The sequence below is a fragment of the Peromyscus californicus genome, unplaced genomic scaffold, assembly GCF_007827085.1.
Source record: "Peromyscus californicus insignis strain IS unplaced genomic scaffold, ASM782708v3 Scaffold_7__1_contigs__length_154581171, whole genome shotgun sequence".
Lineage (NCBI taxonomy): Eukaryota > Metazoa > Chordata > Mammalia > Rodentia > Cricetidae > Peromyscus > Peromyscus californicus.
The window spans coordinates 19336341-19349406 of record NW_026294595.1 but is presented as its reverse complement, the minus strand read 5'-3'; the positions used below and the strand labels follow the sequence as shown (position 1 = coordinate 19349406).

The 13066-nt window shown below is 34.8% G+C and overlaps 1 protein-coding gene across 5 annotated transcripts in view; it reads left to right on the top strand.

Annotated features, from left to right (window-relative positions):
• Lrp1b (LDL receptor related protein 1B) overlaps positions 1 to 13066 on the top strand; it is a 1950932-nt gene that overhangs the window by 1417199 nt on the left and 520667 nt on the right. For all 5 annotated transcript variants that reach the window (XM_052726598.1, XM_052726596.1, XM_052726595.1 and 2 more), the window contains 5 exons: positions 1118 to 1252; positions 1822 to 1951; positions 11298 to 11424; positions 11557 to 11708; positions 12007 to 12131. In XM_052726598.1, coding sequence (XP_052582558.1) covers positions 1118 to 1252; positions 1822 to 1951; positions 11298 to 11424; positions 11557 to 11708; positions 12007 to 12131 — 669 coding nt within the window. The remainder of the gene's footprint in view (positions 1 to 1117; positions 1253 to 1821; positions 1952 to 11297; positions 11425 to 11556; positions 11709 to 12006; positions 12132 to 13066) is intronic.

Genomic DNA, 13066 nt, shown 5'->3' with positions numbered 1-13066 from the left:
GTATAAACCGATAGGCAGATTAGAGAAGCCTGTGCTTTCCTAACAGATATGTGTATACACTGCCTTCTGCTTGGCTTCAAAGCATCGTGTCTCTGACTTAACTGTTGTTCAGGGTCAGGGGTAGAAATTTAGGGTATATTTCATTTGATATGGAATCCTAACACTTACTTAAAAATGGGTTTAGTATATGAATTGTTTTGTCTTTATTTCCATAGTCTGTCAGTGTGTCAGAGGTAAAATATATTGATCTTAAATGATTTGTTCTTCAAATGACCACATTGGCCACAGCACAAAACATTAGCAGGTGGCAAATTTATTATTTAGTGATTTGTCTCCAGTGTCTTTCTAGAAGCTTTGTAGAAAATCATTGACCTGCAATTGCTACCCTTCATGAATATACATATATATGTATTATATTTCACTTATAATCTTTTAGACACATTTTTCATTCAATATTCAAAAAGCACAGTTATTTAAGGACTGGATAGAATGGAACAATTCTTCAAGTGTTCTGAAATGTGTTTGTACAACAAGAGTTTGAGAAGTACGAGGGAATTGTTTCCATTTGAGATGCTACTTAGAACCTCAGAAGGAGTAACTGCTGATGAGTGTTTTTTCAGTCTTTACATATATTGAATGAACTGTTTTTAAAATACCCTTTGATAGAACTGAAAGAATGACACATGCCTGTCTGTTGTCTCAGCACTTTCTTGAGTTGATTATCCCCAGTACTATCCATCGTACATTCAGATGGCTCAGAACCAAGTAGAAAAAGAACAAAAACTAGAAGAAAAATACGTGGTTTGGAATAAATATCCTAATTTCATGGGAATAAAAACTTACTGAGCCAAAACAAATAGAACAATGCCAAAAACATAATAAAGAATTTTCATGAATGTGCCTTTAAAATTTAAATGCTGAAACCTAGTTTCTTTTATTTTATAGGCCTTTACTACTATTCATATTAGTAAATAATCCTAAAGAATGCTGAGAATCTACTGTTTACTGTCCAGGATGTTCCTGCAACACTGATTCTAATGTGATCCTAATACATGTACTGATGCATTTAATATTGTGTGTGCTTGTGTTTTTTTGTGTGTGTGTGTTTAATCAATAGAAAATGACACCATCTATTGGACAGACATGGGACTTAATAAAATCAGCAGAGCTAAAAGAGACCAGACTTGGAAAGAAGACATTGTTACCAGTGGCTTGGGGAGAGTGGAAGGAATAGCGATTGACTGGATTGCTGGTAAAATCTAGGGCTTAGTCTTGTTTTTATTCCACAGTTTTTGTTGTTGTTTTTCCTTTTTATAGGGAGTTCATTCTTCTTTAAAATGTTTCTGGTTCTTGTTTCTAACATTTTAAAATTTCTTTCTAGCCAAGGGGGTAAATACTCTCTTTTGCATTAAGTTCAACTTTTCTACTGCCTTTGGATAAGTGTTCTTATGTAGATGTAGAATGTGTATTGTTAAGTTTGCTCAATTCCCAGAGAGTTCCACATGGTAAACAAAGTATAAGAAGTTTTCTTTTGTTTAAAGTCAGTGTAAAGTTAAAATACTTACTCTGAACAGTTGGGAGAAGTTTCAACTTCTTTCAAACATGTCAATAGATACTACTTAGTTTAAACCATCAAAATATGAGATTGGAATTTGAAGTCTCTATGAATTAGTTTAATTATAGCTGTTTAGTAAATACACAATCAAAGGAAGTAAACATGCTCTTAGTTATGTGAAGACTCAGAAACTTAATTGCAAGTGTAACTGAAAAACATTTCTATGATTCCTAACTTGGTTGTGGGCATTTCTGTTTTTCTCCTAGGTAACATATATTGGACAGATCACGGATTCAATTTAATTGAAGTTGCACGACTCAATGGCTCTTTCCGTTATGTGGTTATCTCCCAAGGCCTGGATCAACCAAGATCTATAGCGGTGCACCCAGAAAAAGGGTAACTTTAAGGTTTACATATATTTTCTGGGTTTGAACTGTATTTTCTTAAGTTATAGTAGGAAAAATTAGGCAATCACATCATTGTAACTATAATATCTACAACATAATAATAGTTTTAGCTTAGAAAGTTTATTTTAATTTTGCAAGTACCTGTTGGAAAAATTCATAATTATCATGACCTTTAAAATTAATTTTGAAATTATTTAACATTATATTTCATATAATATATTTTGGTCAACCCCATGACTTATTCCTTCTCTTATACCACATGAACCTTTCTTCCCAGCTAGACCTGCTCCTACTTTTGAAGTTTTTACTTAATTTTTGATACCCAATGAATTGAAATAGAGTTGATTGAATGTACATAGTAGAGGATTATTTATTGGATTATGTGCAGCTTACCACTTGCTATACCACTGGGAAAAAAGTGAGTAACCCATCCCAACAGCCAGTAACTGCCAAGAGCTAGACAGGAGAGGTGGGGCCTAATGATACTGTTCCTTATCCATAGTAAGATGTTCGTAGGTCCATCTTGTGCAGCTCATGTGAAGTAAACCACTTCTGTGTGTTCATGGCATGTGGCAGAGTAGACTACATCTTCATCCTTAGAGGAGTCGAACGGGTAAACAAAAGATTAAATATTGACATATTTAATATTAAAATATTTAGTTCACCCATCTAAGGCTTGGATCATGTCCTATTCAAAGAAATCTGTCAGAATGTCAGAATAAGCTTAGTTGTATAAGTAGGAAAGCTTCTGACTTGTCAGGTTAAAAGAGACATTTTTTCTAGGCACAAAAAAATAGTTTCCTTGATTGGTCTATATTTCTGGTCCTTCTAAATCATTTTTTTCTTTAGAATTATTTCTATTTATTGTTCTATTTTTCTTTTGTTATAATGTATTAATTATGCATGTTAGTGTGTCATAATGGCATTTTCACACATGCACGTAAGCCATTATGTTTATCTTTACTTCCTATGATTCTCCTTTAACCTCTTCTCATTCCTGATGAGCCCTTTCCTCTTTCCAATTAGTACCCATTCTGCTATGATATCTCCTGGGGGTGGTTTACCAATGAGTTTCATTAGGTATACTTACAGGTATTAGAACTAGCACATGAACATCTTACCAGAAGCTAGCCTACTGAAGAAATACTCTCTGTCTCTGTCTCTCTCTCTTTGTCTCTTTCTCTTCAACCAAAAGCTTGTCCATACCTACTCAGAAGGGGTGAGGTAGTGCCTCTTAAACTGCAACCCCCTTAACAAGCATAAACTACCTGAAAGTTTTCTGGAACTTGATGTGTGGAGCCTTCTGAGTACCTTTCCACCTCTGTGATGGAAAGCTGATGGACCCACTTTAGAACAGGTCTTGTGTAGATAATCAGTGCTGCTGAGAGTTCAAGATTTTGCAATAGCTGTGACATAACAAGGAGAGCAAACTACAAGGCCACCCTCTCTTTATCTGGCTCTTACATTCTTTCTGCTTTACCTTCAAACTGTTCCATGAACTTTGGGGAGTGCTATAGTTGTCCCAACTAGGGCCAGGCATTATGCCATTTATTCTCAGCACTTTCCCCGTTTATGAGTTTCTGTAATAATGTGATAACCACCACTCATCGAAAATGAAAAACAAAAACAAAGAAACATTTATGATCAAAGTATGACAAAGCTGATTACTAATGTATGGGCATAATCATAAATATTTAGAAGGCAATTTGATAGGCACATCATGTCCATTTATCAAAACAAAGTCAGGCGCTTCCCCACTGAGGACTATATCTTCTCCAGCTTTTGACCAGAGTTATAGTACCAGAAATGAATTCCTGTCTCTGAAGGAGGCTTCAAAAACAATCAGAATGTGGCTGTTTATCCTCCGAAGAGTCAAATTACTAATGTGCCAATGGGCATATCATGCCTGGCAGGTCATTTTTGTAGCATAAAGAGTTCAGAGCTGAATATGACCGTGATGACATTTCTGCTCCAGCAGCCTGCACAGCATCTTCTAAAACTGTGAACACTAGCCTTCAGGGAGGAGTCTTCCAGCTCCGTTCCAGCTTGGTTTCTCTATGTCATGCGATCAACACATATCATATTTTCAGAAACAACATCTAACCATTTAGTTCTAGTATGCATAGGTACTATAAATCTGGTCAAAAGTTGGAGAGGATATAGTCCTTAGTAGGGAAGCTCCTGACTTTGTTTTGGTAAATGGACATGATGTGCCTTTCAAATTGCCTTCTAAATATTTATGATTATACCCATACATTAGTAACCAAGAGTAGTAAAAATAGCCTGTATTGTTTTGGGGACCACAAGAATCTTCCAGGCTGGCACTTTCATTTAATAATGTTACAGTTTCTGGGAGAGGTATTATTATCTATCCATTTAAGAAAACTCCATTCACCTTTTTTTTGTTTTTAATTTTAGTAAGTTTACAAAATGATTGTTTTAAGTGTAGCTTTTGCACCTGCACTTACTTGTGTTGACCCTCCTTTCTCCTTTTATTCCTCGATCCCTCACTCTGTGTCTCCACTGAAATTTTTCCAACCTCAATGTTTTACATCTATTTTTCTCCTCTCATGGGCCTCTCCAAAGTTTTTTTGCTTCTGTGCATTCTCCCACATAAATACAGATATAAAAATTAGAAACTGGGATCCACATATCAGAAAGAACATGTGGTGTTTGTGTTTCTGAATCTGGGTTATATCACTTAATATATTGCCCAGTTCTGAAATTTTTATAATTTCATTTTCCTTTACAGATGAAGAAAAGTCAATTGTGCAGATATGCCATATTTTGGCTATCTGTTCATCCATTGATGGGCATCTAGGTTGATTTGTTTGCTTTCAGTAAACATGAATGTACAAGTATCTCTGTCATAAGACCTGGAGTACTTAGTGTATGTGCCCACGAATAGCATAGTTGAGTTTTTTGGTAGATCTAGTGTTTTGAGAAGCATCTACACTGATTTCCATAGTGGCTACAGCACTTTAAACTCTCACCAACAGTGAATAAGCATTTTCCTTTCTCCACACCCTCACCAGTATTTGTTGTCATTTGTTTTCTTAATGATTGCCATTCTGATTACAGTGAAATAAATGGTTTTAATTTGCATTTCCTTAATGAGCAAGAGTGTTGAACAATTTTTAAAAATATTATTGGACATTTGTATTTCTTCTTTTAAGAGCTGTTCAGTTTCTTAGCCTATGTTTAATAGAGTTGTTTGTTTTCTATTTAGTTTTTTGTGAATTATGAATATTAGTACTCTATCAGATATATATTTGTAAAATATTTCTTCTCTTTGACTTCTTAATGTTGATGGTCTCCAGTTATCATTTCTTTTATGTGTTAAATCTTTCTCCTGAATTCTACATTTTTATGTTTGACTATGTCTTCAGCATTCTCACTTGGAGAACTTACAAGTTGTATTTTCAAAAATTATTACAGAAACATCTACCATTCCATATATAAACCAAGGGATGGGTTTCTAAAATTTAATCAGTGTGTTGATATGGCCGCCAGTAGTAACACATGACAACTTAGAAGATAAAAAAAAAATCAGCATTGTGCATGTGTGTGTGTGTGTGTGTGTGTGTGTGTGTGTGTGTGAGAGAGAGAGAGAGAGAGAGAGAGAGAGAGAGAGAGAGAGAGAGAGAGAGAGAGAGAGAGAGAGAGAGCTTAAAAGGAGTAGTAAAGCTGGCAGTTGTAATAGATTAACTGTTAAAGGAGGAGAGGCCTCTAAAAGGTAGTCACAGCTGGTAAGACATCAGGAGATACAGAAGACAGACCCCACAGAAGGCTGAGCTCCAAGACACCTTTCTGTGTCCAGAGGGGAGCACTTCGGAATGTGACCTGCACTAGCTGCTTTCAAGTGACACTTGAGTTGGTGGCTTGCCTGTTTAAAGCAGTGTCAAAAGGAAGAAATGAACCGAGGGCTGGCACATTCACAGGATCATCAGAGTGATCCATAAAACCCAGGAGTGTCAGCGGTAGGAAGGTCAGATAGGGATGCTGTCAGCCAGTGGGAACCAGTATGGCTCCAAAGGTTTCCTTTCCACACCATGGAGCTTCTGCATGTTACTCAGATACTGCTCCCCAACTCTTCTCCTTTATCACCTTAAAATTGTATTCCTCAATGAAGTACTTTCCTTTTGCTTTCAAATAAACACCCAGGTTCTTTTATTCTTAGACAAAAACAGAAATGTTTTATTAATATCTCAAAATTTACTTCTCAGCTTCTGAAGACTGATCTGTGATTACTGTCTCATGGCTGACCCCGGCCCAATCTCTCCGGTCTGAGGCATTTCTCGGTATCCCCATGGTCTCATGATGAAGTTTCTAGGTTTTTTACTCCCCTTGCTTTGTCTTGGACACTTCCCTCCGCTGACTTTCTACCCAAGAATTTACTTTTCTATTTCCTGCATTCAGGAGACTTTTTTGTTTCTGCTTCTCTCTGTGGGCTCCAACAGCTCTGAGAGCATCTTCACTGATTCTCTTTATTTCCAACACGATAGGCTTTTCTCTTCCTCATTTTAATTATTATTTGAACTGATCTCAATTTGTGTCAGTCAGTGAATTATTGTACATACAGTGAAATCTATAAAATATACATACATAGTTGGAAAGTATTAAAATCAATTTCCTCTCTTTCTTTTTCAAATTCCCTTTAGATTCCCTGCCACTGAGCCTCACTTTACTTCTACTCCTACAACTACTTTTCTTACAATGGGACTCGTTCAGTGATAAACCTAAAGTAATTGAAATGTTGCTTTTTCGTGGTTCCATACAAGCCATAAGCCATCTCATCTACCTTCAAATTCTTCCATTTCTCTCTGTAGACATTTGTCAGATTCACTTTTTCACTCCATTGAGAGACCATGACTTAGCAAGATGTCTGTAAACAGTTTTGACTTCCTGATCTTCAGTCCCTAATATACAATTTACATTTCAGCTGATGAGCCAAAAACTTTTATATTTATCACAATATTCGAATAGTCTTTGTACAGCCTCATTTTTTGTTGAAAGCATTTCATAAAGAGTCACATGAAAGAATACATTTTCCATGTTTGCAGCTAAGAGTAGAAATGATTTACAGAAAATAATTATTAGTATTTGAAAACAACAGTGACAGGTGTCCCTCTGCACATTGGCATGCATGTATTTATTGACTTAACTCCAGTGGAAAAGGAATTAAAATGAAAGGTTTATGAAAATCATTCAAAATGATTTCCAAGTAATATTAACATAGGATTTTAAGAGCAAAAATTCCTAACTTAAAAATGAAATATAGCATTTACAATTCTGTTTGAAAATAAAACATGGCATTGCTACTGTCAAGGGAAAAGGGGACCATTATAGAGTAAATTAGCTAAATTCAAGATATAAATGTGCCATGTAAAGAAGGCATAAAGCCTATTTTGAAACAATAGAGACTTGAAGTCTTTTTAAATGTAGCCAAATGCAAAACAGGAACCACCTAGGAATTTAGTTCCTCTTGAAAAGTCAGCTTTCTCTCTCTGGACTTTTCTACCTTTTGGCAGCTTCTTGGAATGAGGCAGAATCGACTTTAATAATTTTCTTTATACTGAAAAGTCATTTACTGTGCATGAAAAGTATGGGAAATCATAGCATGATGTGGAAAGATTTGATTAATCATACATAGCATAAAATTGTAAGTAAAACTAAACATTGTATTCCTTTCTTAGGCACCAGGATATATGTTGCCTGGCTTGATTGAGCATTATATCTCTGTTTAAGAGTGATTATATATAAAAATGTGATTTTTCATATTAGTTTAACAAATAATCTGTTATTAAAAAAGATTTTAATAAAGCGTAGAATTTCATTTTGAAAATGTTTAACTTTTTCTGCAGTGAGATAGTATTTCCTGGGCTAAATTGACTACATAAGTACCCTACAGTTCATTTTCTCAGCCATGTCACTCAACATGATAAGCATTTTGTAGCTGTAAAGCATGACCTCAACTGGGGCTATAATCCCAGCACTGGAATGTTATTCTTCTGTGTATTATGTTCTTAAAGGTTCGACCTAGTCAGCTCCCTATTTTTAGTAATCTTGGGCTTGCATTTGTAAGGTATTATTTAATTTTGACCTTATTAAATTGATCAATTAACAATAAAATCATCAACATGTAATTATATTTGGCTTTGTGTAGTAGGGTATCCTTTCAGGTCTCTCTCTCTCTCTCCTCTCTCTCTCTCTTAAACTTTATTTATTTTTATTTTATGTGCATTGGTGTTTTGTCTGCATGGATGTGTGAGATCCCCTGGAGCTGGAGTTAGAGACCATTGTGAGCTGCCATGTGGGTGCTGGGAATTGAATCATGGTTCTCTGGAAGAACAGTCATTTCTCTTAACCACTGAGCTATCTCTCCAGCCCTTCAGGTCACTCATACATGCATAAAAATTTATATGAAATCTACATGCAGAATAGTTTTTCTTAAAAAAAAATAATCCACAAATTGTATTAGCACTCATTTTAGCATCTTGCATGGAAGCATCACAATTCAAAATAAGAAGGCACTATTACTATTAAATAAGATAAAGCTGTTCTGCAAAACTAAGCCCCTACCTGTTCAGGCTATTCTTCATTCCACTTCTGTCTTTACGAATAGACATCTCTTGTTATACTCATGATAGCTCAGGAAGAATAACATACAATATAACATTATTGGCACTGGTAGAACAATATACAACAAAGATGATGTTAAATGTTTGAATTTGTTTCCTAGCCTGTCCATTGTTTGATCATATGAACAGAAAATATTCACTTTAAGCCATCATTTCCACAGCTGTGAGAATTAGGCTTAAATATGTGAAACAGATTACTCAGACAATGTGTTCTGTAAGGTCCACAGAATGATATGCAATTGTTGGGCATTTGGGTTTGGATGAGTCAGTTTATTAAATTTATAACAAGCAAAAGTAAAAAAATAAACAGCAAATAACAGAAAGAACCAGGAGTGACATCATTCAATCAATTGCTCACAACATGTCCCAGAAAAGAGTGAATTAACCCATGAGAGGGAAAACCAAAGGTAATATCATCAAATTGTGGACTTGCAAGCATCTAACAGAAATTGACTGGGAAAGCCAGCTGGAGTTCCAGGTTGAGAGAGCCCTTGGTGGAGAAGTGTCCCCGCAAGTGAGACTTCCTAGGTGAAAACAACAAACTAACAAAACAAAAATAGCATCAGATAGGGACCATCAAATTGGGTGCTTATATTATTATCTAGCAGAAACTGACTGAAAAAGCAAAGGCAGGCAGTTGAGAGAATTCCAAAAAGACAGCACTCCCTAGCTTCTCCATAGATGGGCTTCTGGCTTTCCTTTTCACTGTTGACATTTTTACATTATAGGATAAATGGTAATCATGTTTGGAAAGAGTCTGCTTTCTAGCTGCCCTCAGGGGCATAGTGTTTATAACTTAGCTATTTGCTGTTTTCCTTTCATCTTGTTTTAAGAGCTTAAGGGTCTAGGGAGGGAGCTTTAGAGGAGAGAGCACAAGGGCCTCTGTGCTGCCAGCCTGCTTCCACCAAGCTTGAATAGCCCATTATGATTTACCAATATAATGTGTATTACACTGCTCATTTAAAACTGTGCTTCCTTGCTCATTCAGTGTATTTGTAAATGGATTAGTATTAAGTAAAGGGTTTATTATATGCATTTCCATCCCTATTTGAATATGTTAAAAGGTGATGGGAATGACTCTCCTGGCTGCCCGACTGCATCCATTGTAATCCAATAGCACCTGGCTTTTAACAATCATGACATTTGTCCTCAGATAATTAAATGACATCATACATCTGTTTATCAGTTCATATTTTTAATATATTGAAAGTATCACTTAAAAGTCTTGACTTTATTATATGGATTTTTTCATGAGCTTTTAACCAGTTTCATGCTAATAAAACATTAGTGACATTTCCTATTAAATTTCCCCTTCCTGTACTACAGAATTTGTAAATATGAATGGCAATGTCTTCAGGATTCAGTTACTTGGAATTCTAGTCAAACCTCTTTCATTATGTTGTCACATACTAGCACATAAGTTTTATACAGCTTTTAAAAAAATGTCAACTATTAAAGTAATTCAAAGTAACATGGATAAATCGAATGTATATATTTTATGTAATTTAAGATTTGAGGTTAATAATTTTATATGAGTATACAAAAATAAGCAGGTTTTCTTTAGGATTCATATATGAAGCTCAAGAAATATCTTTTCTTGAGGTATTTTTCTAAACATTAGTTTTTTTATAGGTTGAAAGCTTGTGAGTACATAATTTCAAATTTATGAAGGATTGTATTCATCTAAAAGTATGATTCCCTCTCCTATCATATAAATGCTGAAATTTATGAATGAATGAGTAAAAAAAATGAATTTCTATTCTCATTGTTTATATTCCCTTTATCAACATATTTTGTCTCATAATACTTTGGCTTCTCTTTCTGAGTTACATATTCTTTCACATCAGTTTTTGAGATTATTAAAGTAAAATACTTTCTTTGTTAAGTGTGAAACCATACGTTAGTGTGACATCACATGTGAACCTTTAAAACTTAGAATAGTTACATTTAGATGTTTTGGTGAAGGTTAAAAGTTACAATTATTGGTGTGTAGATGCATAAATTAAATAATACTATATTTAATTGTTAAATATCATAATTATTGCCTGCTATAGATACAATTCTAAATATAACAGAAAAAGCAAGCAACCAAAATAAAACACTGTTTTTATTGGGCCCACAATGTAGCTGAGGAAAAATGTTCAAAATGATTATAAGGTTAAGAAAGTCCAGTATAATGTTCCACCTTAGTCTGTGTGCTCTGCTGCTGTGGTGTAGGGTTAATGGTGTACGAATAATCAAAGAGGCACCGGGAGTCTAATGAAGGAGAAGCTGAAGGAAAAAATTAGGCAACAAGTTGGAGAAGAAAATTTCAGATAGGATGAGCATATATTATTGATTCTTCCAAAGCACTGAATGGAACTTACTTTAATAAAGCAACTCCTTCTTTCCATTTTCTCATAACTTCTAATTTGCATTTGGTCTGTCTGTGTTTGCCAGTCCTTGAAACTTCATATAAATCAAATCCTGAAATATTTGTCCTTACTGTATTCCATTCTTGTGATTTCTACACCCGGTTAAAAATGCTTTATAATAAGAGTCTATTAGTAACTGCAGAGATATTTGCAAATTAAGTTCTGTGGTTTATTTGGTTCTGTTATGCACACTATACTGTTAAGAGCTCTGCTGTCATTTGCAGTTTTATTTGGTGCCCTTTAATCTGTTTATTATTATAAATGATCAATTTAATTTCAGCTTCTTGTTCTGGACTGAATGGGGACAGATGCCCTGCATTGGGAAGGCTCACCTAGATGGTTCCGAGAAGGTCATGATTGTAAGCGTGGGAATAGCATGGCCCAATGGCATCTCCATTGACTATGAGGTCTGTTGGATTGCTTTTAAGATTCTAAAGTGTGTTCGTGTCCAGCTTGCAGTAGTCTACTTTTAATACTCCCTTATTTACTTAATAAATAACCAAAACAGCTTGTACTATTGCTTTCAAATCACTATGTAGGAAAATAAATTATACTGGTGTGATGCTCGCACAGACAAGATAGAAAGAATTGACCTTGACACTGGCGGGAATCGTGAGGTGGTGCTGTCTGGGAGCAGTGTGGATCTGTTTTCAGTTGCGGTCTTTGGGGCTTACATCTACTGGTCTGACAGGTAATTTATTTTTTTCGTAAGTATTTGAGTCTCAAAATGTTATTTCAGTGCCATTTCTTTGCCCTTGTAGGATTAGCCATCCCTTAGCAAGGTTACAGAAAGAATTTCACAAAACCATGTAATTTTTTCAAAAGAGGTCAGCAAGGATCTCCAGCTATTCTGCGGTCAAGCATTTCAGCACCACACCCTGAAACTAGCTTATTTTCTTCCGTTTGAGCCATCTCTTATCTTCAGTTTTACCTGACTTGATTTTAATTAGATCAAGACTGTTGACGCTGTGTGTTCTACTTTTTGGCAGAGCGCATGCCAATGGGTCGGTCAGAAGGGGCCACAAGAACGATGCTACAGACACAGTAACCATGAGAACCGGACTCGGAGTCAACCTAAAGGAGATCAAAATTTTTAACCGAGGAAGAGAGAAAGGTCAGCACAGTTCATGAAATACACAATTCATACATTTTGCATCATATCTCTTTTGTTTTTAAAAATTCAGAATTAATTATTTGTATTAAGTGCACAACCTTAAAATTCCCTTTTTGATGATTTTCTTTTGCAAAAATCATGGAGAAGGCCAAGGAAATGAAGATACAATAGTATATATATATATATATATATATATATATATATATATATATATATACACAAATATATATATTCCTTTTATACATATGAATGGTCATGTAACATAGGACAAGTCTTGAGAATGGGTTTTTACTAATAAATATATTTTTTAAATCTTGTTAAATATATTTGACAAAAAGTTCAAAGCATAATGAAGGTATTAGAGAAGCAACTGAATTTTTGTTATGGATTATCTTTTAGAACAAAAGTTGTTATGGTTCTGGAAACAGTTGTCTTCAATGTGTATTTCTGAATCATTGCTTCTTTCATAATGGTTTTGTCCATTTTAAAATTCTTTTTGCTCAATTTCTGTATATGAAAGAACTTTATATAATAATTTTGAAGATGGGAACAATGAATTCATAACACAGACTCAGCCTTACATACTTGATCTTTTATAATTAGAATCACTTATGCCTTATGTATAAGAAGTGTGGCACAACAAAGCCATTCATTTGCAATTTCCTGTGCCTCATGGACACTCTTGAGAGCATAACAAGGTTTCTCAGTCTCTTCAGATTATGTTCTGAGTTAATCAGTTACATGTGTCAAAGACTATGAAATATAAAATCTATCATTTTAAAACAATACATTCAACTACTTTTTAAAGGAAATTCTTTTTAGTTTGTTTTTGGTGCTGAGGACTGAGCTTAGGACTTGATACTTGCTAGGCAAAGGCATCACCATTAAGCTAAATCTCTAGCCTTAGTAAGTTAAATCTTAATGCTTTTGTTTAG